Raw genomic sequence first — 26,259 nt, forward strand, 5'->3', positions numbered from 1 at the left:
ATTTATATATCGCTCCCACTAATAATGATGAAAATTGACTGCGGCACAGCTCATAACTGCCAGCCAAAATTTGGATCAGGAATTTTTCTGTCTTGACATTATTAACAATGATTTATTTCCCCGAACAGAACATCAGACATACGAATATAAGAGCAAGAAAGATGTGTCATGTTGATATCTGTATATTTGCTTGCTTTGGATTAGGATAATAAGTAGTAGTACTCTCCAAGCACAAAAGAAGGGAGTTAAAAATGAGCAGAAGTAAGAGTTAGGCAAGTGAGTGAATGTTGGGTTATTGTTTGCTGCTTCCGGTGCTATATATACAGTATACACATACAAACACAATTGTGAATCAGAAGTCAATGATGGGCTCTCCCAGCGTCAGGTTTCGCTCCACTTTCCAGGGCAAGTTGAAGAGCTTGGCCATTATAAACTTGAAGATTTTGTTCACATTAATGTTGTGTCTTGCACTCGAGAAAAATAGCGTCGCCTTCATTGCCCTCGCATATGCCCTCGCCTGCCGTCACAAAAGATCACACTTTACGGCCTAAAAGTAATTGAAGAATGCTAATTTATGACTTTTAATCAGGCATGTGGGGCCCCGTGTTTGTGCTCGACGCGGAAACGGAAAGACTTGGGTGATTTCCAAAGTGCCAAGATTCCATACACGGCTTTCTCTTTGAACCCATCAAAACGAGAGAGAGACTTCAACCCACTACTACATATATTCTTCATCATAATTATTCCATAATTGACTACACTTCTTTTTTTTAATGGTAACTAAAACAAGAGGTGAAGGTGAGCAAGGATAAGATAATTCCCACTTATTCCGTGAAAAATTTTGGCAAGGTGGTCAGCTAAAGTTAATTGAATACACTTTGTATCTCTTTAATTAGTTTCATCCCCTGCAATATTTTACGGCATTGCATGCCAAATATTGCAACTAATTTGAGAATCCCATAAATTTACGAGTAACTTAAACAAAATTACAAACTACTTCTCCTTATTCAAAATATAAGTATCAGATCTATGAAGGGACTTTGGTTTTTTTTGTAAACATTAATTTGAATTTGTTTAATTATTTTATGCATTTTTTCATTTCTATCCTTAATTAATTATATATATATATCTCTCTCTTTTTTTTCACTTATTCTCTCTCATTTCTTTTTCCACCCATTCTCTCCACCACTTATCTATCCATAAATTAAGAGTGTTTTAGAAAAATAAGTTGCATTTTTTTTTTATACATATTTATTGTTTTAAACTAATTTTAACTAAATTTTTGAACTGCCTAATTTAGTTATTTGATACTTATATTTTGAACTAAAGAGAGTAATTTAATATAATGTTAACTTTTGGTCAAAATTTTTTCATGATTTAAAATAACTGACTTAATGTCTACTATTTAAAAAAGGGCAATATTAAATTAATTCTAAAAGATGATGGGTAATATACTAATACTTGTTTTACAATTCTCTTAAGATGTTCATACTTTTTTCAAAAAATATTTATGAAACAAAAATGCATTTTAACTCATCTTTTAAATTTTTTTTCCCCAATTGTGTGTGTGCGTAACAATGAAGTACTAAAAACCTAAAGTCTTTCACTTTCAAAAAACATGTTATCTTTCAATTTTAAATTAAGAACATCAAATTAAAAACAATATTACGCCTAATGGGAAGACTTTTTTCCTTCGCTCATACCTGGGTGACAATGGTCCATTGCACGTCAGGGGGGAGTCTAACAAAATCATCAAATTTTGTTCCTATCAGAATAGGAAGTGCTGTCTGCATGTAGAAAAGCCTGCTTATGCATCATAATCTTCAAACAAAATGATCAAAAATTCCAATTCAACTATTATATGTAGGTTGTAATTATATTGCTGAGTGAAAACCACATCATATTTCCCTTACAAATTAGCCAATTATTAGTATAGGAACCAATATTTATAATTAAGGAAACTATACAAATTCAACAAAAAGGAAAAAGAGCTACATAACTTAATTGAAAATGAGATGAAAAAGAGCTAAAAAAACTTAATTGAAAATGAGATGAAATTATAAAGAGTTTATATATTAAATTTTCCTTCTTTTTATTTATTTCTGTATCACTTCAAGCCCTCGTACCCATTTTATAACAACTGAAGTCCAGATGACTAAAATTTAGTATTCATGGTCGATCTTTAATCTTCTTTTTAGTTCCCTAAAATTATATAATAATGTATGATCCATAAGAAGGCATATATAGGTACAATTTTTTTCAAACTTTGTACAATATTTTTTGGAAAAAATATCTATACCACACTCGTATTTCAAGATATTTAACCTAATGGGGCTCAAATTGACAAATTATGCACGCGTGACCTAGAAATAAATTAATATAAAATAAACAGTGTAGACTTAAATAACACAGATCATTTTTTTATTTTAAGCTTGCTTGGAGAGGCATCCTATTCCTTTTTTTAAAAAAAAAAATGATCTCACTCAATCCTTTCTATTTCACAACGGTGATGAATGATAGGCTCTTTGTACCACCTTAATCTTTTTCCATATGAGGGATCAAAACTTTATTTAGTGATATTAACTTTACGAAAAAGAGTCGTCTAATTTATTTATCCACAAAATTAGTCAGGAAAATAGTATTAGCTTTGCAAAATTCAATTTGGTTACCTCATTCCACTTTCTTGCCTCACTAAACCATCCAACAACACTGCAAAAAGGAAACAATTACAATCCATAAATCATTAACTTCATAGTTCAAGTTCACAAATTGATTCTCCACCAAATCGCACCATAAAGCACGGTAAAAGAAAGGGAGATTCAAAAACCTTCGATACGAAAAATTTTCAGTAGTTCTGCAAAAACTGACCAGATTGATTGTTTAAAACTGCAAATAGATTTCTATAACAAAGTATCATGAACTATTCGTTGTAATATATCAGTTTAATTTTTGCTTTCAATTATATAATGTAAATTGACCGCAACGAATCTGAACTTATTATTATATGGCCTACCTGTTCAGTGTAGATCGACTGGTAAGATCGAACATGAACAGAATAGCTACCGAATCTTTACAAGCCAGGGGAATTTGGTCTGATGATCCTTTGTCACCTGCATTGTATATTGTTTTAGAATCTGAGAACTGATTCGAAAATGCAAAAAGTAAAAATGGAAAGTAAAGTTTGATTTTGAATTTTTGAAAGCACACCTGCAACATCCCATATACTGAAAGAAATTCGAGCTCCTCGAACAAACAAGGTCTTGTCCATTAAATTTAGTCCTTTCATCTGCAAACTCCTCTTTTCCTGCTCATTCCCTACATACTTGATCTGAGAAATTAAAACAAAAAAAGAATTATTTCAACAAAACAAAAAAACATTTTGAGATTTATGTTAAGTGAAATGTTAATATCATATATTATTCGCTAATACTAGTTTATTTTGCCGGAGGTGATTGAAACTCATTGTTCATTCGTAAAATAGAAGTGGTAGGGATTACGGAGACTTCAATATCATGTCTTGGATCGTTTCAACTCGTGAATAGTTAGATTATAAATTATTATATATTATACCAAACAATATCATCAGGCAGGAAAAAAGTGAAAAAAGTCTCACCACAAACGAAGTTTTCCCAATATCGCAATCACCCAATAAACTGATCTTCAGGCTCACCAAATCTGAATCAGCATCATACCCACCACTGCCGGTAACGGACGGCTGATCTCCGTCCAGTTCATCGACTTTGATTGTCGCCGTGGCCGGCATCAAAGGATAGTCCTGGAGAGGTATTCTCCGGTAACGGCCCGGTTTGCCGACGGAGCAGACTAGAATCCTATCCCAGATGAACTGGAAGAAACGGCCAATAAAGGATACCTTCTCGAGGACGCTCCACCGGACATTAACCGGAACGATTTTCCGGCAAAAACGAGTCATTCTCTCAGTGGTACTGCGAATGATTTTGGCCATGAGGAAGAAGAATAAGAGCTTCTGGTATTCTCATAGCTAATTAGCTGGGCGGTGTGTGTTTTTGTGTCTCCAAGGGATGTTTGGGCTGGGTAATTAATTAACTAACGGAGACGAGGAGGTCACTGTTTTAATAGTGGGACCGTTGACCGGTATATCTATTTCAATAAAGGGTCCGAATTGCCGGCTGCTTGAATCGCAACGGAGGGAGGGGCAATTTGGTCAATGTATGAATATAGGAGGGGTACTTTGGAGAAGTAGGGTAAAAAACGGAACGAGAGAAGCCGAGATAGAATGTAATGTAACTTTGTGGAGCGTGGACATGCGCTGCGCATAAGCATCTTTTGAGGTGCGTTCTTTCCAAGATAAGGAGTTATTAATCCCTTGTACTCGGGTGCACGCCCTCACGGTGTTACTTTAATTAAGATGGTCGCTGGAAAAAAAATTAATATGATATTATCGTTATCAATTAAAAAACACATAAAAATGGTTTCACACTCCATCAATTGTAATTTATTTCAGTGTTGTGTGGTCCTGAACATGTTATATGTAAATTTTAATAAGAGGAGCCCCGAGAGGGAACAACAGTAAAGAATATTTATGAATAAAAATTAAGCAAGTTATATGCCAGTACTAAACTAGTTGGGTATGGCAGGAATTAACTAATATTAGGGTTGATCGCACATTAGTAGCCTTTTCTTGGCCAAAAGATACATATTTTTAGTTTTTAGTTTTATATTAAAAATTGTTTATATTATGCTGGCATGACTAATGACAAATTATCTGAAGCGGCCAAAAAATTTAAAAAAAGACTAATTATCAGAAAATGATGAGCTCTAATTGGAGGATCTGAAGCAGGCTAACAGAGAGAACCTTTTTTCCGGCAGTCAACTGAGTGAGCCTTTTTGGTAAACGCGAAATGCCGCGTTATTCCTTCGGTATTTTCCTTGGAAAAATAGAAGTTTGAATATAAGAAATTCCATTTGGTTAGAAAACAAACACATGTAAGAAATTTCACAAACATGTCTAACACTTCAAAAAAACTTGTACAACACTTTACCCATGTTCACATATTTTTGGGGGCATCATTTGATCCACCAAACTCTAGTTTTGGCCGCAGATCCACCAACCTTTGGTGTTTAGGGTTGGCTATGGCAAAATGTTTTGTAGTTTTCCCTCCGAAAGTGCAAGATTAGAGTGCCTTTTATGAGTTATGGTGACCTAATTAGGGAAGTTTGACAACTCTCAAAAGTGTTTCTAAAAAATGTTTTTTCACAAAACGAGGTAAATTCCGCTACATATTTATTTTATTAACCATAAAACACTTATGAAATTATGGTTTTTATTTTATTCAAACACTAATTTTAGACCTTTTCTCTTCAACTCGTGGAAGCTTTTTTTTTTTTTTGAGGGGGGGATTTGTTGGTAACCACTTTAAATTTTATGAGGAATTGAATTTAAAATTTCATAATTTTCTATGAAACTTTGAAACAATGTACTCAGGTTAGTTATATTACCTCCAGTCTTTATTATAAAACCTCGTTTATAGACTATAAACAAGATCTTATAATTAGAATCGAACGTAATAATAAGTTTATAGTTCTTTTACTTAAGCATTATATTGAAAACCAAACAGAAAATTGATGAATTGATCACTTGGCTAATTCGGTTACACCATGAATTGGGAAGCCCGATCGGAGATTACCTAGATTAACTTGATTAACCCATTCAATATAATTATTCTTAGGCCACGTTTGGTACGCAGCACTGAAGGGACGGGACAAGGGTTGGGATAGGGAATCAGTCAAATAAGCATGTTTGGTAGGTGGTATTAAAGAAGCCCAAGGATTGCACATTACCACATACGTGGGATTGGGCAAACCCACCTCCCCCCGGTATTGCATTTTAAAACCTGGGATTGAAAATTTTGAAGACAAAAATATCCCAACTTATAATAAATTTTGGACAAGTTTAACCTTCTTACATTTGCCCTAATTTATCTTCTCTTCCATTGTTCTGAAAGTTGCTCACTCTTCATCGTTCTCCCCTTCCTCCATCTCGTCTTCCTCCAATGAAACCCCCCTCGTCGATCACACCATCATCGACCAATCCCACACTAATGGTAAACAAGAATCTGACGATGAAGAGCACCGAGATGCAGCCAAAGGAGACGACCTCGATCAACGAAAGACTAAGAAATAGTACAATTTTCATTTCTTCTTCCTACTGTTTTCGCTTCTCAACTCTCTGTCTTCAGTTAGTTACAGTCGTAGAGAAGACAGAGGGAGGCATCTGAATCAGTTTCTTCTTTTGCTGTCTTTGTATTTTGCTAATCTCTTTAACTCGATTCATGTACGTCACGAGAATAAGGACGAGGCAAAGTGAAAAAGGAGCATAATATTTGCTTCATCGTCTCCGTCTTGGCCTTGGAACACCAGTTATTTTTTCTTTTATTTTAAAATATTTGGAGGGGCATTATTGTCTTTCCATAATTTCTATCTGATTTTAAAATAAAATTAATGAAAACAATCCCTCCAAAGATTATCTCTTACCAAACATAATTTTAAAGTCCTAATCCCAATCCCAATCCCTTCAGTTCTAGCGTCACGTACCAAACGTGGCCTTAAAGTTAGCAACAAGCATTAGCAGGACTATCAATGAAAATTAGCAATGGAACATTTTTGGGTTAATTAATCTGCAAATCCTTATAGTTTTACTCAATTTTGAATTAGGTCCCTATAGTTTTTTTTCTTTTTATCAGGTTCTTATACTTTTACCTGTTTTTAATTAGGTCATTGTATTTATTTTTCTTTTAATTAACTCCTTATAATTTCACTAAATTTTTAATCCATGTAGTTTTAATTTGTATTTATTAATTAAATATAAGCTTAATGAAATTGATTAATACTGAAATATAAAATATTAACATAATAAAAATTAATAGAATTAATTAATTCAGGAAAATTTTTTAGAACAATTAAATTTTTTTTGCTGAAAAAAATAAAATCATTATAATAATTCAATAGTTTTAGAATATTATTGTTTATAAACTAATATTAAATAATATATACTATTTAATATTTATAGAATAGTACTATTAGAATTTATAAAATAAAGAATAAAAAATTCAGAGACTTAATTAAAAATAAAGTGAACTTATAAGGACTTGATAAAAAGAAAAATAAATGCAAGGACCTAATTAAAAACAAGTGAAAGTATAAGGATTTGATAAAAAGAAAAAAAAAACTATAAGGACCTGATTCAAAATTAGTTGAAACTATAAGGAGCTGTGGATTAATTATCCCAACATTTTTTGTTGCTAGTTATTTTGAGCCGAAATAAATTCGTTGCTGATTGTTGTTGCTAATTATTGTGTGACTGGATTAATGATGAAAAAAATTTTATTGTCAATTTGCAATAGAATTCACTGCTCCATTGTTTTTTCCCCCCAGTGTATGAGCCGTCGGTATAAGAATATCTAGAGTTTACAAAGATAAAATGATCTTACAATAAAAAATTGACTTTATAGAACAAAAATGCTATTTTGTTGGATAAAAAATAAAATTTTATTACTAAATATTTAATTAAAAACTATTTACCAAACAATTTTTTACTTTAAAAAAGTTAAAAAAATAGAAAATAGAAAATTAAATTAATAAGGCTCAAAGTTTGTTGATAAATTTTCCTATTGGCTTGTATAACTTCGTGCTTGAATTGAAGTGTTCTCGGCTGAATAGCCTTGGTTTAAGAATTCACGGGTGCGTGGGGAGCGAGGCATAATGTCATGGAATTTTCAAATATTAATTCCTCCCTTCTTAACTGTAAGAACTACTCCTTCGGTCCTAAATGTAAGATCCTAATTGTAAGTACTTTATTATTTTATAACATAATTTATATTAAAAAATAAATATTATAATATAATATTCTCTTCTGTCTTATTTATAGGCTTCAAATTTAAAAAGATTATGGTCTATTTTATAAGCTCCAATTTAAGTTTGTCTTAGCATTTAATGTAATTTTTTTTTTTTCAATTTTGTCAGTAGTTATTATTCTCTTGCCTTTGTTCCGTTGTCTTTCATCACATTTTTTTATGCATTATCTTTTATCTTTTTTTATTTATTATAAGATCATATTTGAAAATAAAACTATGTTGTTAACATAATTATTGCTTTTTAATTATTTTTAACTGATTTTTTGTTATGTATAAAATAATTGTCCGAGAGTATCTCATATCTAATGGGTTTTAAAAAGACTTTAAGAAATCGTGAAATAATGGGGCATAAAACGACATCTGAACCATAAGGTTCACCTAATCGCGTAATATAACATTGTTAAAGTCATTAAACAACCAAATATAATTCAATCGAGTTGCATAAAATTATGAATGCTGTTGATAATTATTGATTAGGACAAGGACTTTCGTTCCTTGTTTTTTCCCCATTTGTTGAAGTCGGTTAGGATAAGGATTAGAGATATATATTTAGGCCCTCCAGGGCCCATATAGGTTGCCAGGCCAGGTGGGTGAGTCATCGCACACCAACACACACGAGGCAACAAATGGAAAGGAAAGTGAAAAGCCACACGACTTTGGAATATAAAAAATTTTGGACAAATTCTACCAGAACAAAAACTTTTGGACAAATTAATCTTATGGTCATACTCATAATGTGATAGCCACCATGGCCAATCAAGATTTTTGTTTTCACAGTAAGGCTATCCCCGCCTCAAGCCTTCAATTATTTCAGCTTACCCTCTTTGGTTTCCTTTTTATGTTCTCGTTTCTGTTTGTTGGGTTTGATCTCTTGCTTCATTTTCCCCTTTTCGTTGCTTTGATTGTTTTTTACCTGTTGCTTCCATCTTTTCATTTTTTTAATCAATGGTTGGTTGTTCCAGTGGCTAGTGTTTGTTACTTCTTGGTTTGTTTCATGATTTTAGTTTTGATTCAGTTTGCTTTCGATTATATGGGTGGTGGACTGGTGGTTTCTTATGGTGTCGGCGGGGTTTTCTTTTCCTGGTGGTGGGAAGGAAATTAGGCTTTTTTCCCCAGTATTTTTTATATTATAATATGATAATTAATATGTAAGTCCTTATAGTTTCAAATAGTTTTTAATCAGGGTCATATAATTTTTCTTATCAAGTCTTTATAATTTTTTTCTTTTTTATCAGGTCCTTTTTGTTTTACCTTATTTTTAATCAATTCCTTGTAGTTTTTATTTTTTATTCTATAAATAATAATATTTGATAAATAATAAATTATTATAATAATATTATGGCAATATTCTTTTGAATTTTTAATTAAACACATATATTATTTATTTTTCAATTCTAATTTTTATAATTATAAAATTCAAATTATAATAATTTTTTTTTTAAAATTAGAATATAATTATAAATAATTTACAGTTAAGAATAATTGATTATTATGATTAATTATCAATTACTAAATGATTATATTAATTATTTTGTCTAATTATATAATTATTAATTTAAAAATAAATTAATTTTAAAGAATATAGTTAATAAATAATTTTTTTAAAATTACAAGAGACCTAATTAAAAAATAAGTTAAAAAATAAGTAAAACTATAAGGATTTAATTAAAAAAATAGAGGGGTCTAATTAAAAACACGTAAAAATAAAAAGACTTGATAAAAAGAAAATTTTTCATAAGGATTTGATTAAAAGTCAGATAAAACTATAAGGACTCAGAGATTAATTATTCCTATTATAACTATATATGTTAACTAAAGTTTATGCCAAATTGAGTATAATTTTAAACCAACCCCATTTCTATTTATTTTTTATTCTTTTCTTTAAAACATCTTTTAGGATACCGAAAAGTTATTGGAGTGTTTTATTGTATGCAACTAAGGGTGTGATTGGATTGAGTTAGTCATCAACTCTATTGTGGTCCAATTTGGTCTGGTTCTAATTGGAGGTCGAGCTAGATTAAACTTGGATTGTCGGACTATCTAGACTAGTATAGGTAGTCTAAGGCTTCAAATCTACTCATGAAGTGTTTTCCTCTATGCATCTAACACTATAAAATTTTCCTAAGCAAAAGTAAATATGAATATTTTAATATGATGCAAACTTTTTTTTAACTAAAACATAGGTATCTTCTTATTTGAAGTATTGTCAGACATTAAATATGAGTATCTTTCCCAACAAATATTCAAATATTAGTTTGCCACGTTATGAGGATTAGCTCCTTCCGTTTGCACTAAATATTATAAAAATATTATAACCATTGCGTTATCTTATGTTACTGTTTATCAAACATGTCAATAAAAAAATTGTGTAAAAGTACTCATAAAAGTTGTAAAATGGTTTAAAAATACCACAGCTATCAAGTCAACCAATAACACTAATCATTTAACATTGCATAATGTTTTCGTTCCTCGTAGCCCTGTTAGCTGCTACAAGGACTTTTACACCACACAATACCCCTCCCCTGTCTTCCCCATGTTCTTTTGTTTCTTCGTCGTCGATGAATAATATTAGAAGATTTGGTCACATTGATTTTCCCGATGATGGATGAGTCATCCTCAACCTCCTTTTCGTCATCCTCCTCTTTATTTGCTTTCAGCATATGGTTAATTTATAACAAGGGCGCCCTTAATCCACAACTCATTAGCTTTGAGGTAACATCACCGACAAGGAATAAACCAAAGAAAAAGATGGTGCATGAGGTGGATGGGGGAGGTGCAACCATTGTGTTGTGTAAAAGATCCTGCGATGACAGATACTGCTAAGGCGCTAAGAAAAAAAAAAAACTTGTACAACACGCATCAGAATTGTTTGCTTCATGACCAACATTAGTTGTCTTAGTTGCCTTAACGATCACGGCATTTTTGTATCATTTTAAATTTTTTTATGCATTTTGTACCAAAAAATTTTATGGTGTGAGGTGTGCATACATAGCAAATACTTCATGCGGAAATTTGAATCTTCACCTTTTTCTTATATTTGGAGGTAGTGGCATGCATGTCAATCCAAATTTCTGCGTTGTATGCGGATGTTTCGTCAACTTCAAAATAACTATCATTTTTAAATTTTGTACATATTAAAAAAATAATTATATAATCTATTTTTTTTACCTCATACAATTAAACATATATAAACATGTGAATGTCAAGCTTGAACTTATGATCTCACCCAAACGTAGCATGTAACACTGCCACCAAGATAATTTACCATTGACTAATATAGAAAAATCTAATGGCATTGGACTAAAACACTATTGTATTAATTAAATAACTTTACTTCTTTTTTTCCACCTAATTATTTTTTAGTTAAGGGTAAAACAATACAAAAATAATTAATATTTCAGTAAAATCATAAAGCAATGAATAATTTGAAATATAACAAAAATTTCGAAAGCTGCCGCTACATCCCTTTAATCCCTAGTTCTTGTGTTTAATGAAACCACCTTTATTTACTAAGACCAAGGTCATATACCAAAAACTAAATGAACAAATAGCAGCAAGCAAATCTCTCGAAACTTTATGGTTCATAAAAACGCAAATGTGCTAAACTTTCCAATAACTGAAGCGGCAGATTAGAATTGGCTAAAATATCCAAATTGGGTTTCATAGTCAAATTTCAACTATTAGAGAGCACCATACCTATGCCAAACAAAAAGGTAGTTAATTTTTTGGCAGCTTTGGACCTTCAAAGTCTTCAAACCCAACACCGACCACAAAAGTAGCCTCACCTTATGTATGCCATGAGGATGAGAAGCCAAGATTAAGGCTTAACTTGAGTCTCTCGGCATTAGCTCAGCCACTTAAGATCTGGACATTGGAACTCTTGACACACTGAACTCTGCAAGAAAGAAATCTAGTCCCCCTAATCTACTTCCTCGGTACCCTTCCTTTTTAGGATGCGTTTGGACCAAAAAAATGTAGGAGAAGAGAGATTTTAATGAAGAAAAAGAAAAGAGAAGAAAGGATGAAAATTTTAATATTATTTTGTGTAGATTGACAAGGAGAGAAGGGAGGGAAAGGATTTTTTAAGATCTAATATATGATTTAATAAGAGTGTAATAGTTACTGGAACACGTTTCTCTGCTCAGCGGGAGATGAGCACCGATAGCTCATCTCCCATGCGAACTATTTCATTAAATAAAAAATGTAACCTGTACACTCCAAAGAAAGTCGCTTCTGCTGTGCTTCTAGAGAAAAATTTTTGTTGTGCCAGCCGCCACAAGAGAAAGGGAATTAACATAGTTGGCGCCATTAAAAATTGGAAAAAAACTGAATTTCAGTGTAAAAAAAATTTCAGATTGAAGAAGGCATCAAATTTCAGACCTTTGCAAGAAGAAGGCATCAAAGGTTTCTTATCTTCCATCTTTTTTGTGTTCTCCAACAATTTTATTAATATATATTTTCATATATATTAAAATGGGGTCATATGCAGGTTATTCTTATTATTATATGTATTATATGTAACTGAAATTTAAAGTGGGTTGAGATGGTTTTGTTTTCTGATTTAGCTTGTTAATGTTATTATGTGAGTAAGCTATAACTCGTATTTATATTTTTGTTTGAAGAATGGTATTTGAAAAATGATTATTTTTTTCCGTATATTTGGAGTTCATAAAATTCCAAATTCCTATTGATGGTATTTTTTAAATTGTCATATATTTGTTGTATATAGGAACCATATCATGGAAGATGAATTTAAACTCAAAATAGGGAGAGAGTTTGAAAATCTAGATGAAGCCTAGAACTTTTGGAATGAATATGGGAGTAAAATTGCGTTTGGAGTTAGAAAGTATAATGGAACAAAGAGTAAAAAAGATAGTTCCATTATTACATATAGATATGTATGTTGTAAGGAGGGTATTCGAAAAAAAGATAGAAGAGAGACAACCACTTCTAGATATCGACCTGAGATAAGAACCAATTGCAAGGCAAGAATGGTTGTATCTCCTATAGATGAAAAATTCAAAATCACCAAGTTTAATGAAGAACACAATCACCCTCTTCTGTAGGATGGGATTTCAAATGATGAGATTTGAATAATATTTTGATTAGGATTTGGATATATTGAATTAAATAAGGAATATCATTATTAAATAGGATTTCAAGTGGAGGGAAAAGCTAATAATTAATTTTACATTTGAATAATATTTTAATTGGGATTTGAATATATTGAATTAAATGAGAAGCATAATAATTAAATAATATTCCTCCGGTCCTAAATATAAAACCTATTTTGTAGTGTAATTTACAGTACAAAATGAGTCTATATTTAGGTCCAGAGGGAGTATGTCAATTGGGGGCTTAAATGGACAAATAAATGAATAAATTTAAATTTTTATATGTTTCTCCTAATTTCTGAATTTCTAATTCAAATCTTATTTGAATGAATAAAAAAAAATCACTCTTCTAAAAGAAGTGAATTTTGAGCTACTTTAAATAATACAATTTATTATAATTTAAAAGTTAATTAAATATTCTAGTTCGTGTATCACATGAGGAAATTTTTTTTAGTTTTTATACTAAATCAGCATGCTTCATTTTTTAAAACAACTAATTCTTGCAATTAACTATGGCAAAGTTGACATGAAGTCTAGTTTGGCACCACATTGATACAAAAAATTATGCACCAATAGGCGTGAGCCTTTATCAACCGAAATAATGTTCAATGAGATTAAAGAATAGAAGCAAAGAATACATCAAAAGTAAAATTCCTAAGGTAGCAACACAGTATTATTTGGGAGGTTCCTACGAGTGTTGCACCGAAATAATGTTCGCCTAGGAGCACAGCAGAAGCAACTTTGTTTTGGAGTGTACATGTTATATTTTTTATTTAATGAAACGGTGCGCATGGGAGATGAGCTATCGGTGCTTATCTCCCGCTGAGTAGGGAAACGCGTTCCAATAGTTACCATCCCTTGCATACATGATGTAAGATCAGAAAGATAGTAAAGGGATATTAAAAACTAATTATAAACATGTCAGTCAAAACAAGCTAAAATATTACCATTTTTTTCCAAATCTTTCTAATTTGGGAGAGGAAGCTTATGAAGGGAGAGGAGGGAAAATATTTAAAAAAGTTCCCTTTCCTTCTAAAAATATTAACAACCCAAGTAAGTAGAGGGAAGGAAAATCGCCTCTTCTCTCGTATCAAACAAGTCCTTAATTTTTTCAAGGTAGCTCTTTGTTTGACTTCAACCTCCTCAAACCAACATTGTTTTAAGAAGCTCGCACTGGAAGGAAGATCAATTTTCATTTAGACAAGACTATTTTGGAGATATTAAAAGCTTACTAGTCTTTTTTTTGGTAACTGTCCTTTCATCAACCTTCTTTCTCACCGCTTCTAAAAGTTCTCAATTCTACAGTCGTATTTTCTTTTGGATGGATGAAGAGAATGAATGATTTCTTCCAACTAGTGATCGTAGGCTTTCGAAAGATATGAACAAAGCTCAACATGGTCGATTTGACCAACAATGGCGAATCTAAGAATTTTGGGGCTAGTCAACGGCTCGTCCTTTTTAAAATCCTAAAGGAGGAGCTCTCATCAGTCGACGAAAAATTTTCCAGTAGTACTTTGATCTTGTTCAAACGATTAATCACCACGTTGTGCACATGTCTGTAATCTTATCAAAGAAGCCAGAGCAACGCTCTCAACCCATCGCGAAGCTTATTTATTTTTTGAACACCAGAGCAAATAATTTAGTTGCAGATTTCTTGGCTAATTTAGGACACCCCTTTGATCAAATTATGAGTTGGTGATGATCAAAGGAGGAACCTTGTTATTTGACTCTGTACCTCTGTTCACTTCTTTGTAAATATCAATCCGTGTTTTATTCCAAAAACAGTTTTTTTTGGTACAAAAATTTTAGGAAAGGAGTTGGGCTCACCTACAATTTAAGGACAGGGCACCTAACGCTTGGTTTACTAGGACTTGTCACTATAAGCATAGGAGCATGACAAGTAAGTCTTTTTTTTTTTTTTGGCTCAATAGGTAGGAATCTCCCAACTTTACTATGCTGTGGTGATGCCTGCTGCGACTGGAGCCACAACAAAATAACACTCTCTAGAATCGAACCCTTTTGTTTTGGTGAGAGAGTCCGACTCCTTCGCCGGCTGTATTTCAAAAACAGTTTTAAAAAAAAAGAATTGGTGCTATCACGGACAGTGACAGTCCACGTGATGGGCTCAATGGTATTTTGCTTGAGGCCCAATTGGAATTCACTACCCCTAGACATTGAAACGTTCAGGCTTCTTAACCTCTGGCTTATTATCGAATGAGATTAGATCTATTAGAAGAGATCAGTCCCCTAATACATGATAAATCAAAATTTGAATTTCTGGAAAAGGTGTCTATATTTGACAATAGTATTTTGAATAGGATTGTTTCTAATAAAAAAATACTTGTGTTTAGGGGGAAAAAAACTTTGATGTATTCCCCCCTTTGAGATTAAACCAAAGAAGAGGTTAATTGAGTTATGTCCTTCCTAAATTATCTATCTTTGATACCAAAAGATTATCTAGGGTGATAAAAATACAATTTCTTTTATTATTAAATAGATTTTTATCAAAAAATTCAATTATACTTATCATAAATATAAACATGTTTATTGCAATTGATTAATTTTTATAAATATTGTGAATATGATTTTTAATTTGTCATTTTAAATTATTATATATATTTTTGCTAAAGCATATGTATCCTTGTATTGGAGGTAATCCTATTTGGATACTGTCAGACACTAAATGTGAGTACCTTTCCTAATGAGAATTCAAACCTTGATTTTTTATATTATGAGGAACTAATTTTTCTACTAGACCCAACTCTGCTGGTAAATTAATTATATTTTAATCATATATAAAAGAACCAATTTTCATGATGTATTCATCTTCTTAAATTTACGAAAGAGAAGTGGCATCTTAGTTTGGGCCACTGTACAGGCAGAGCACTAGAGCAGTGTCATTAGGGTGGCCCAGTTTTGTAAAGGGGCCCTTTGACGGTAGCATTTCCAGAGGATGTCAAGATTTTTCTCGCTTCCTCGAGCGGCTCTTGTCGTCGTGGATGATGCATGGTTGTGACTTCAACACTATGGACAACTTTAATCCTAGCCGATAGCAGCACCACAAACACTAGCAACAAAATTGAAAGACACTCTGTATTGGGCACTGGATACAGTAGAAAAGGTTCCGAAGAAGGATAGGATATGGTAGAGGTTCTTCTGCAATTATCGCCTCCTCTACTTAAGTGGTCTTCCCATCCTCCAATTCGCCGGTTAGCAATCCCTCTTCTCTTTTCTTCTTTCCTTGAGCATTTCCAGATTTTCTTCCCTTGAAAATTAGTTGCAGTTTCTTTTGCTTCAAATCTTTTTCCTTTTTCCTCGGACACCTCTCTCTTATTTGTCTTTGATACGGCCATATCCGGCATTTTGGGACGCAATTACGATGTGGTAATCTGTCAGTTTTATTGTATGATAAACAAGTTTGTACCTCGTTTTAGTGGGATTCTGAGCAAAGTTCTTGTCACTAAGATGTTTTGACGCCATTGGTTTCTATTTATTTTATTATTGTTTTTTTTCCCGATATGATTAAATGTTATTTCACAAAATGCAGGGAAGTGACGGGAAAAACATTGGTTAAGTGCTCGTTGGAGAGCCCTTTATCAAGTAAGTTCCTGTCGAAGCATGCATTATCTGGTCTTGCTGCTTCCTTGATATTCATTTCTCCCATAAATCAGGTTTGTATTTGATATCCAGAGTGTTACAATATCGGGTTTAATTAGATGTGATCTTCTTACGCATATACTTTTTTTTTTTTTAAAATATCATAAACAAATATCATGCTCATTTGAGGCACCTTTAATTACATGAGCATGGCGAAAGTCCCTTGTACTAGTATTTAACTGGAACTTTAGTATTTCTCGTTTCCGCGGTCAGAAAATTTTTAAGGGAAGACGGCGTTCCCCGAAAACGGAAGATATTGTTACCCTATATTATTAGCATTGAAGTTTTGATCTTACAGGACACCTTATATTTCTCCGGGGTGCCGTACTTGTTGAGACGTATCTTGTATGATTTTCTGAATGCACCTTGTATTCGCCTTTAGTTATACATATTATATCATCCATGGAGAGGTTTCTAAGAAGGTTGGATGTTCCTATGGAGATATACATACTAGAATTTATGGTTTATTGTTAAGGAACTGGCTAACATGTCTCTTTGCATATGACGACAATTGAGGTGTTGCTAATTCACCTTGATGATTCCATCAACAGGCTGCTGCAGTAGATTTATCTCAACAAAATACATGCCAGCTTGCCAGTGCCAGTAACAATAATGGAGTTACTCTTCCAATTGATGATGGGTCTAATGAAAATGGTAGTAATCTCATGATGATGAGAGGCATGACAGCGAAGGATTTTGATCCTGTTAGATATTCTGGAAGGTGGTTTGAGGTAGCTTCACTCAAAAGGGGATTTGCTGGACAAGGTCAAGAAGATTGCCATTGCACTCAGGTAAAAGCTAAAATTAGTATGATTGTGAATCTTAAGGACGACATTTATCTTAGGAAAAAGGTATATTGCGGTTAGGTTTCTGTTACGTTTTTCCCTATTAGACTTCCTGTTATTCTTAACATGTTACTGAAGCCTAAAGGCAGAGAGAGATCCTAAGGATTTGTTTGAGAGTTTTGAAGAGAATGAAGTTGAGTGATCAGTTGGTAATTAATGTCTCGTTTGGTAGGAGGAAAATGATTACTGTCTTGCAATTTTTATTATACAATGGTCATCGTTACTGAACAATTTATCTCCTATTGCTTCTTGTTGCTTGTTAAAATAAGAATATGAGAATCATTCTGCATCTTCAAAATCATTTTTTTCCCATTCTATTCATTTTCTTGTCTTTCCATTTCGTGTACTAGACAGGCCCTAATGAAGAAGTTTGGAAGGGCATGTAGTGGAAGAGGAAGAGTTCCCTCTTAATTGTTTGGAAATTTAATGGAAAATGGATGGTAATAGAATCAAAATTGTTTAGGAGTCACAACGTCATTAATGGAATGGAAGAGATTAAAAAGTAGAATTTGCAATGTTAGCCTTTTATAGAAGTAAGGGAAAGTGAGGAAAAATTTGCTGATGAGGGGTATAACAATATAGGAAAAAAATGTAGGGGAATGAAGACCTCTCAGTTGCACACCCGCTTGATCATCACAAACAAATGCTAAGGTTCTTGATTGTTCATTAGACGAACTGTGGATTGTTTCTCAAAGAATCATTCATTATATTAGTTTTAATAGGCTAAAATATACTTTTAGTCTTTTAATTTTGTATAAGATATCAATTTAGTCTTCTAACTTTAAAAGTATATTCTTAGTTTTTTAACCCTAAAATCATTAACAAAAAAATAATGACATCGATGAAACATTCTCAAATGCTAACATGTTAAGTTTAATTTTCAAGACAACCATGATTGTTATAAAAAATAATTATTTAAGATTAACAATTTTAGGGTTAAGGACTAAAAATACACTTTTTAAAGTTGAGGGACTAAATTGAAACCTTGTATAAAGGTAAAGGACCAAATATATGCTTTAGCTGTTTTAATATGTTAGAAATAACCCTTCTCGTTCAGTTTGGTGGATGCTCATATGTAACTGTTTTTATTAGGTTTGTCGTACATAAGCTTCTTGCCATTAATCTGGGTAGGCCAAAAACGTTTCAGGGTGTGTATACATTTGACAGGGAGACACCCTCTATTCAAGTTGATACCTTTTGTGTTCATGGAGGACCTGATGGATTTATAACTGGAATTAGGGGAGGGGTTCAATGTCTTTCAGAAGATGATTTGGAGAAAAAAGAGACAGAACTGGAGAAGCAAGAAATGATTAAAGAGAAATGCTATCTCCGATTTCCCACATTGCCGTTCATCCCCAAGGAGCCATATGATGTGATCGCTACTGATTATGACAATTTTTCTCTCGTTTCAGGAGCAAAAGACAGAAGTTTCATTCAGGTATCTTTGTCAGATAATAAGCTATCATTCCAACTTCTATGCCTCGTGTTATTTTTACCTATATCTCATTGTTTAGAAATAAAGCCATGAGCCCCTTTTGCAAAGTCAATTGCTATTGATCAGCATCCAACGTATTGTCCAGCTTTTCTCAGCACCCCTTTGGTATTTGGTTGGAAAGGGACTCTGATGTACTCTACATAACAGATTTCCTTTTCTTCCTTCTTTCGCAACAGCCCGTTTTTAATTGTTGTTGTTATTTTTGAATAAAGACACTGATAGTCATTGTTGATGTTAAAATTATTTTAACATTACGCATTACATGCCATTATTCTCCATTATGTCCATTAAACAGGCAATGCTACGTTGTATCTTAATAGTGGAGACTTGTTAAGAAGGTGAACTTGGTCACCATTGGGGCATTTCAGGTTAAGAATTAATTTGGACCTCCTGAGGTTAAAATGTCTTTGAAGTGATAGAGAAAAATGATACAAGCGGTAAGAATGTGCATGGGATTGATGCATTCATTTTACAAGCTTCTGATTTCAGAAGATCTAAATCTGCTCAGAACTACACACGCATTTGAGTGCGCGTAGCGAGTCTTTCTGTATTATTGTAAATTTGACTAGCTAAATGAATAATTTTTGAAAGAGGATTCAATTATAAGTTACTTTTAGTCACAGAAACTTTCATGCTAATGCTAAAATAGATTTTATCCCAGTTTTATATTGAATTATAGATCCATGAATAAGTTTATTATCAGCACTCCCATTGATACTTGGGATTGACGCATTCATATCCTTGTCTTCAATCAATATCTCAGATATACTCCAGGACACCAGACCCTGGACCTGAATTTATAGAGAAGTATAAAGCTTATCTGGCCAATTTTGGATATGATCCAAGCAAAATCAAAGACACACCTCAGGATTGTGAAGTGATGTCGAATAGTCAGCTGGCGGCAATGATGTCCATGTCTGGAATGCAGCGGGCATTAACCAATCAGTTTCCTGACCTAGAACTGAAGTCCCCTCTTGAGCTTAATCCCTTGACTAGTGTATTTGACACTTTGAAGAAGCTTGTTGAGCTTTATTTTAAGTAATAACTACGCCGGTCAGATCCCATTATGCTTTGTTTTTGAAAGAGTTCACAGCTGGCACGTCGGTGCGCGGATTGACAGTTGACAGCAACTAATACAAGACCTCATTTAGTCTATTACAATTCAATAGTTCAAATTAATTATAAAAAGCCAAAAATATGTTAAAACAAGTGTATATAAAAATCATGTCTGATGTGTGTGTGTGTATATTATTCTGGTGATTGACTTGGTTGACATGTTATTTTAGAGTAAATTAATGATTTTATTTTGTGATAGTACTCTCATCAATTTGGTTATGTAAAGAGAAACAATTTTTGAAATTTATTCCTTTAAAGGTTTTCTCAATCAAAATGGTATCTGCTTCAGATAAATTTCTCTCAAAAATAATTTGGACTCTTGGAGCTTATCTTGCCTTTGATTCATGACGTGGGCTTACTTAAGCAGTTGACATCATTTAGAAAAAATTGAAAATTTCGGATTATATATCCTTGATAATTAGCGGAGAAATTTATTTGTAATGATATTGTATTCATTGGAGAAAATTTTTCGGCCTATATTTAAGGCTATTATGTGGTCAATTAATTTTTTAAAAAAGGATATGATTGATATTATGGTTAGCTTACTCTAATATCTATTTTCTGGAGCCCCTAGGAAGTTTCTGATTACTCAAGTATGAGATTGCTGTCTGTCATTATGGTTGTTCATAACCATGTTATATGGATCGGATAAGAAAAAGGAAGAAGTTCACCTTTCTTCCATGTACAAAATAAGTTGTGCATCTTCCATTAACACGCATATATGGATCGGATCACAAAGAATCTACATCTTTTTGGTAGTTAATTAATTTAAGTAAATTAAAAAATTATTTAAATTAGTTATTTGTACAAATTTAAGTTATTTTTCTAAAATACTTTTTTTAGATAGAAATTTCTTAACATGTGTAATCAATAAGAATACTTTAGAGGACGAATTATAAATTTGGATAACAAAATAGACTGTGATATTATATTAAGGATCAAATTTAATTTCTAATTAGTTCTTATATTAAAAATCAGAAACAATATATTGTATAATCTCAATCCATTGTTGGTAAAAAGAAATCTCAATCCAATATTAAGTGACAACGAATCCATTGTGAAGAAATAAGATAACGCCAAAGTTTGGTCTTAGTGTCTTCAACTGGAAAATATCCGTACCTAGCCACAAAAAAAAAAAAAAAAGAAGCAACAGTCTAAGAGTATCTTGAGGGCTTTGTCCTTGATGCTGCAATCACTTATGTACAATATTAGAATCCATTGCGCTTTATCGCCTTTGAGTTCATCAGATATTACAGTAGTCTTTGGGTATCGCGGAGGCTTTGTCCTTGGTGAACTCGTTAGAATATTGGGGCGTGTCTACATCGTTGTGATAGAGCGGAGGCTCTCACTAATTCGTGCGATGGGAGACCGAGGAGGGAACCCGATGCTCTAAATTCGGCTATGTCCAGTATCTGAGCTCTGGAGAAGATGATGTCAGGCTCCGGTGAGAAGAGACCGACGGTCTTAACGCGCATTTCGCCCAACATTCCGCCACGGATGTAGTTCGAATTCTGAACTCATGCAGCTCGGCGGGAGGACTTGGAAGTTTTGGAAACCAATGACTTAATAAAATGGTTGGAAAACAGGGCCGTTTGGGGAGCAGCAGACAATAAAGGCAAAGGAGAGAAGCCAAACGCGTAATATAAAGTACAGGACGCAGTACTCATCTTTAGAATGAAACAGTCAGTCCAATCACATTCGTCGTGTTGTAGACTAATTAATCATTCGGTTCTATAATTCAAAATTAAAAGGCATAATTCGAATTTGAAAGCTGGCACAACGTAAATAGCTATGTGACACACAGAGAACAAACTAATCATGCCTTCTGGACTGAAAAACTTAAAATGAAATCTCTAATTTCATCGTTGGCCCTATCAAGAGCCGTTCGTCCATCGGCATCTTTGACATCATACTTGCCTCCAGCTTTCAAGAGTTCCTCCAGTTTCGGCTTGTCACCCTCTGAGGCAGCTAGCATAAGCAAGATATCCACTGGGTGGATGTTCTGATTTAAAAGAGCCTCCATTTTAGAGTATGATCCTTCAACAGCAAGCATTCCCATGTAGTTGAAGTACTGGGAAAGATAACATCAGAGATATTATAATTATGCATAATGGAACGCTACAAAATGAACAGAAAAAATTACTACAGAACAAGTAGAAAGATCACTGAGAATGAAGACCACAGTAAACATCCTTGTTTTCAGTACAGCGTTCAATAGAAGAGACTGGATGGACAGCACTGAGTTAAAAGAATTGGATCCCACTTCAGAAAACTCATTATGATCGTTAAAGGAAAAACTATATGCATGCTAATTGTGAGTACATATGAATCCCAATCTAAATCGACGCAACATATTAAAGAACTTCAATAAGTTGGGCTATAAATGCTCTCCATTTATTATGTAGCAAAGGTTGGGAAACGGCCAAGAGATCTGAGGATACATTAATTCCAGATTCATATCAATCCCAACCCAAAATCCTAAATCTTCAGCTCAACAGAGGCGGAAAAAGTAGATAAAAAACACCAATTTATCATCATTGGTGCAGCTGCTCATCCTCCATTACACTTCTATTTGCCTTTCCATTTTTCCCAGTTAGTTCCCAGAAAACAGAGCTAATTCATCAAGTCCCCATATAAACCTACTCTTGACGTTGGAGCATGAATAAGTAGTTCAAGAATAAAGACTACAGCCTTTTCTCTTGCATTTGATACGAAATTGAAACGCAGAATGAGATTCTTCAGGCTCAATCTCTCATTATCTATCATAATCCGTGACTGGAAGTCACCAATGCATATCCTCCATAGCGCAGGGCAAAAAAAATCTAGATAATCAACATTAGTCTTGCTTATCTATAACTTATTCAACGAAAATAATCGCGGATTCGATCTTAATTATTCTGCATGCCCGACAAGCTTGTTAAGCAAAATAAGATTATTTTCACGTAATAATCTCGCACAACGCTAAACGACAAGCCAGCTATAACGAAACCTCCACCTAAGTAGGAGAACAACCACAACATTTCTATATAAACAACATTATTTTTCCTCACTTAGTACTCATCTATGAATACCTAAAATATCAAAACGATGACTATCAATGAACATCATATCCATACAAGCTAGAGCTACTAACACGAAACCAGATAGAGCAATAAAAAATTCAATATAGGGTGCTCACTTGTTCAACGTCGTCCCTATCGAAATCATCGCGGGATTGGCTACCATAGATTCCAGCTCCTTCAGCATCAACACCGTTTTTACCGAATTTGAACCAGCACTTGGCTCTGGAGCCATTGGAGGGTCCGATTCTAGAGGTGAGTCTGAGGAAACCAACTTTAGTTGTAAAAGCGAGGAAGCCAGAGTCCAATTTTGTGAAGGAGACGGGGGAAGCGAGGGATTTGGAAGAAATAGTTTGGTGGGTGGTACAGGAGGGGATGGAAGCCATTGTTGAGATGGCCAAGCGAAGACAGTGGCGGTATCTATCCGCTACTGCTGCAATCTCACATTTCTATCCACACGTGTAAATGCGAGGGCGAGCGTAATCGTAATTCATAAATTCATATTTCTCCTTATGAACAGAATCGTAAATAAAGCCGTTAATTACATGTAGAATCAGTTAATATTTATAAAAAGATGATTTTAATTTGAAATAAAATAATTTTAAAATTTCATACCTAAATTTTCAAATTCAACATAGTGAAAAAAAAACTGAACGTTAAAAAAAATAAAAAAATCAGCAAAAAATCTATTGAGCATAAAAAAAAAATCATTATGTCAAATTCAGCCTAAGTTGCGCAATATATATTTATATATTTCCAGTGTAATCAAATCAATTCAACTTATGAACTATACCTTAGATGGCGTGTGGGATCTGGAGCTCATATTCCTATCAACCACAATGACCCATGCGTCTTCACGATGCTAAATTTGTTTGGTCTGATCAAGATAATCGGTTGGAATGTTCTTTAAGTAGAGATTATGAAGATGTCCTTTTTGTGTCTGGATAGTCCTGATTTTTTGATACGAGTGCTGAATAGTCACAAAAGGTTCCGTTGTCCGGTTGTCTTCTTGGTTAGGAAGGCCTATAGATGAGCAGCAGGGAAGGGGAAGCCTACGATCCACCTCGGAGTTGGCAAGTTTTGTGGAAGATTTCGTTGACCCATGAGGTCTTGAATTCTTGATGTGTGTTTGGAAGTTCTTTAATAGCGCAGTTCCCTTGGCGAGGTGCTCCAGAGACATAATGTACAAGGCGATTTCATTTGTCCGTTTGTGGCGCGAAAAGAGAATCTATAGATTATCTCCTGCCGAGTTGTGATTGGCCCAGAGCTTTTTAGTCTGCATCTCCTCCTAAAATTAAAATAGGACAGATCTTAAAATCTGGTTTTGTTATTGGGGTTAAGAGGTGACTAGCCAAGGTTGATTTGAGAAATAATATGATGGAATGCAGCAAGGGCGTCATCATGATTGTTTGGTGAGCAAGGAATACGATGTTTCATGGGAGGGAAATACGGATCACGTTGTAGCTTTATTAATCTCGTCTTGCTTTTTTGGGGAAGCAAAGAGAGAATTTCATATTCCAAAATGATCAGTAGGAGAAATTAAGTTATGGTTTACTAGCTTGACCCCTCATGAATTTTCTCTCATACAAAAGATTGGACCCTAATGTGGAATCGGAATCTGTTGAGGGAGGATATGCAAAAATTTGCTCACGTTGATTTACAGTCTCTCATCAGCACGCCACCACCTTGTGTAGGTCTTCCCTCCATGAGGCTATTCGGTCAAATGAGATGGTCACATTGGAGTGCTTTCATAGGATTCTCTGGAAGACAGAATATCAGTACGAGCGATGTGGCCCGAGACCCTTGCGAGGACAGAAGGGCAATATCAGCCGTTCATGATAGTTCCCACAGGTTTTCAATCTCCGCATGGAGATATGTGAATTTACCCCTCTTTCTAGTTTATTGCGTGTGATTAATCCTCCTATGTATACTATTCCTCCGATCCTAAATATAAGACCCTTATACCACAGTATTAAATGTTATATTTAGGACCGGAAGAATACTAATTAAGGATTCATTGGATGTCATGCCACGTCCAATGAAAGTTGTAATGTTACTACCTCCACTACTAAATATAAAACTAATTAGAGATTTAATTTAACCATAAATATAAGATTTTAATTTACTTTATCTATTATATTTATTTATTTATTTTCTAAAACAATCTTTATAGAAATTACACATGTTAAATGTTTTCATTCTAATACACATTGTTAATAAAGCATTTTGACTGTTTGAGTTCATCATTTAGTGCTATTATTTGAAATCTATTCCCTACCTCTATTGATTTTTAGAAACTTTGTATTACTTCTTTCGATTCTTTTTATAAGAGCATAAAATTTGAATCGTCTTGATTCTCTTTATAAGATCCCATCTGAAATTTAATGCGTTTGTACCATTTTTGCCTCTAATTAATTTTGCATATTGTATTAATTAAAAAGTTGACAAGTTGTGATACTACATTCTCTTTCATATTTTCTCTCCCTTACTTGCCCCTTGTAAATAAGAGTATACTTAGAAAAAATTTTATTCCTTATATATTTATTACTTTTAACTAATTTTAATAGTTTTTTTAAACTACGTAATTTAATTACGAGGCTCTTAAAAAAAAGACAAGGAGTATAGTTTTTCTTTGCATGCCAATAGCAAGAAGTCTCTTGCCACCAAATGCAGCTTGGCAACACTAATAATTGCCTTGTTTTGATATGAAACTATCGTAGGCCCTATTGATTTTATAATCTTTTTGACATTATGTAGAAACCAAGTTAGGCCATCATAAGTCCCGCTAGTAACAAAAGCATATGTTAGGAAAAACAATTCATTGTTTTGTCTTACGAAAAGCTACCAATAATTATGTTTTTTTTTTTGTTTTTTTTTAATGAAAACAACATTTTCCTATAAAACTACTCAGATGACATCTATCCATGTAGAGTCAGGCTCAGTAACATTGTAAAAGACCTTCAATAGAACATTTATAAGCAATGAATAGCCTCTCAAAATTGTTACTAGATGAATTTTCTCATCTCACTACCGTGTTGGGATCAGTTTGCATTAATTTCTCACATTTGAAAAATTACCATA

At 33.3% G+C, this 26,259-nt stretch overlaps 3 protein-coding genes across 4 annotated transcripts; 1 reads left to right on the forward strand and 2 right to left on the reverse strand.

The window, feature by feature from the left end:
• Positions 1–147: 147 nt before the first annotated feature.
• Positions 148–4,068, reverse strand: LOC114717130 (septum-promoting GTP-binding protein 1). 2 transcript variants are annotated; one of them, XM_028902223.1, is made up of 6 exons: positions 3,614–4,066; positions 3,208–3,328; positions 3,014–3,110; positions 2,670–2,709; positions 1,704–1,787; positions 148–517 (listed from the first exon to the last, which is right to left on the reverse strand). In XM_028902223.1, the coding sequence occupies exons 1-6, from the start codon at positions 3,962–3,964 to the stop codon at positions 353–355; spliced, it is 858 nt and encodes a 285-aa protein (XP_028758056.1). In that variant the 5' UTR covers positions 3,965–4,066; the 3' UTR covers positions 148–352. The 2 variants fall into 2 exon arrangements, with proteins under 2 accessions (XP_028758056.1, XP_028758058.1); XM_028902225.1 differs by having other exon boundaries at positions 437–517; positions 1,704–1,803; positions 3,614–4,068.
• Positions 4,069–16,070: 12,002 nt separating this feature from the next.
• LOC114717182 (chloroplastic lipocalin) lies at positions 16,071–20,065 on the forward strand. The gene is made up of 5 exons (XM_028902276.1): positions 16,071–16,215; positions 16,554–16,677; positions 17,215–17,454; positions 18,656–18,946; positions 19,767–20,065. The coding sequence occupies exons 1-5, from the start codon at positions 16,148–16,150 to the stop codon at positions 20,043–20,045; spliced, it is 1,002 nt and encodes a 333-aa protein (XP_028758109.1). The 5' UTR covers positions 16,071–16,147; the 3' UTR covers positions 20,046–20,065.
• Positions 20,066–21,757: 1,692 nt separating this feature from the next.
• Positions 21,758–24,016, reverse strand: LOC114717183 (protein LHCP TRANSLOCATION DEFECT). Its single transcript, XM_028902278.1, has 3 exons — positions 23,972–24,016; positions 23,298–23,627; positions 21,758–22,190 (listed from the first exon to the last, which is right to left on the reverse strand). Exons 1-3 carry the CDS (start codon positions 23,999–24,001, stop codon positions 21,936–21,938), a joined length of 615 nt encoding a protein of 204 aa, XP_028758111.1. The 5' UTR covers positions 24,002–24,016; the 3' UTR covers positions 21,758–21,935.
• Positions 24,017–26,259: the final 2,243 nt, after the last annotated feature.

The sequence above is a fragment of the Neltuma alba genome, unplaced genomic scaffold, assembly GCF_004799145.2.
Source record: "Neltuma alba isolate B1F8T4 unplaced genomic scaffold, ASM479914v2 tig00011709_pilon, whole genome shotgun sequence".
In the NCBI taxonomy this organism is placed as follows: Eukaryota; Viridiplantae; Streptophyta; class Magnoliopsida; order Fabales; family Fabaceae; genus Neltuma; species Neltuma alba.

Bases quoted from the DNA above. Each gene is read 5' to 3' on its own strand.
- LOC114717130 (XM_028902223.1), bottom strand. From the start codon at position 3,964: ATGGCCAAAATCATTCGCAGTACCACTGAGAGAATGACTCGTTTTTGC. The intron at 2,710-3,013 runs GTAGGCCATATA...TCCTTTTTGCAG, and splicing joins AGTCGATCTACACTGAACAG to TGTTGTTGGATGGTTTAGTG. The intron at 1,788-2,669 runs GTAACCAAATTG...TTCTACATGCAG, and splicing joins AGGCAAGAAAGTGGAATGAG to ACAGCACTTCCTATTCTGAT.
- LOC114717182 (XM_028902276.1), top strand. From the start codon at position 16,148: ATGGTAGAGGTTCTTCTGCAATTATCGCCTCCTCTACTTAAGTGGTCT. The intron at 17,455-18,655 runs GTAAAAGCTAAA...AAAACGTTTCAG, and splicing joins AAGATTGCCATTGCACTCAG to GGTGTGTATACATTTGACAG. The intron at 18,947-19,766 runs GTATCTTTGTCA...TCAATATCTCAG, and splicing joins AAGACAGAAGTTTCATTCAG to ATATACTCCAGGACACCAGA.
- LOC114717183 (XM_028902278.1), bottom strand. From the start codon at position 24,001: ATGAGCTCCAGATCCCACACGCCATCTAAG. The intron at 23,628-23,971 runs GTATAGTTCATA...ACGTGTGGATAG, and splicing joins GATCCCACACGCCATCTAAG to AAATGTGAGATTGCAGCAGT. The intron at 22,191-23,297 runs GTGAGCACCCTA...TATCTTTCCCAG, and splicing joins ATAGGGACGACGTTGAACAA to TACTTCAACTACATGGGAAT.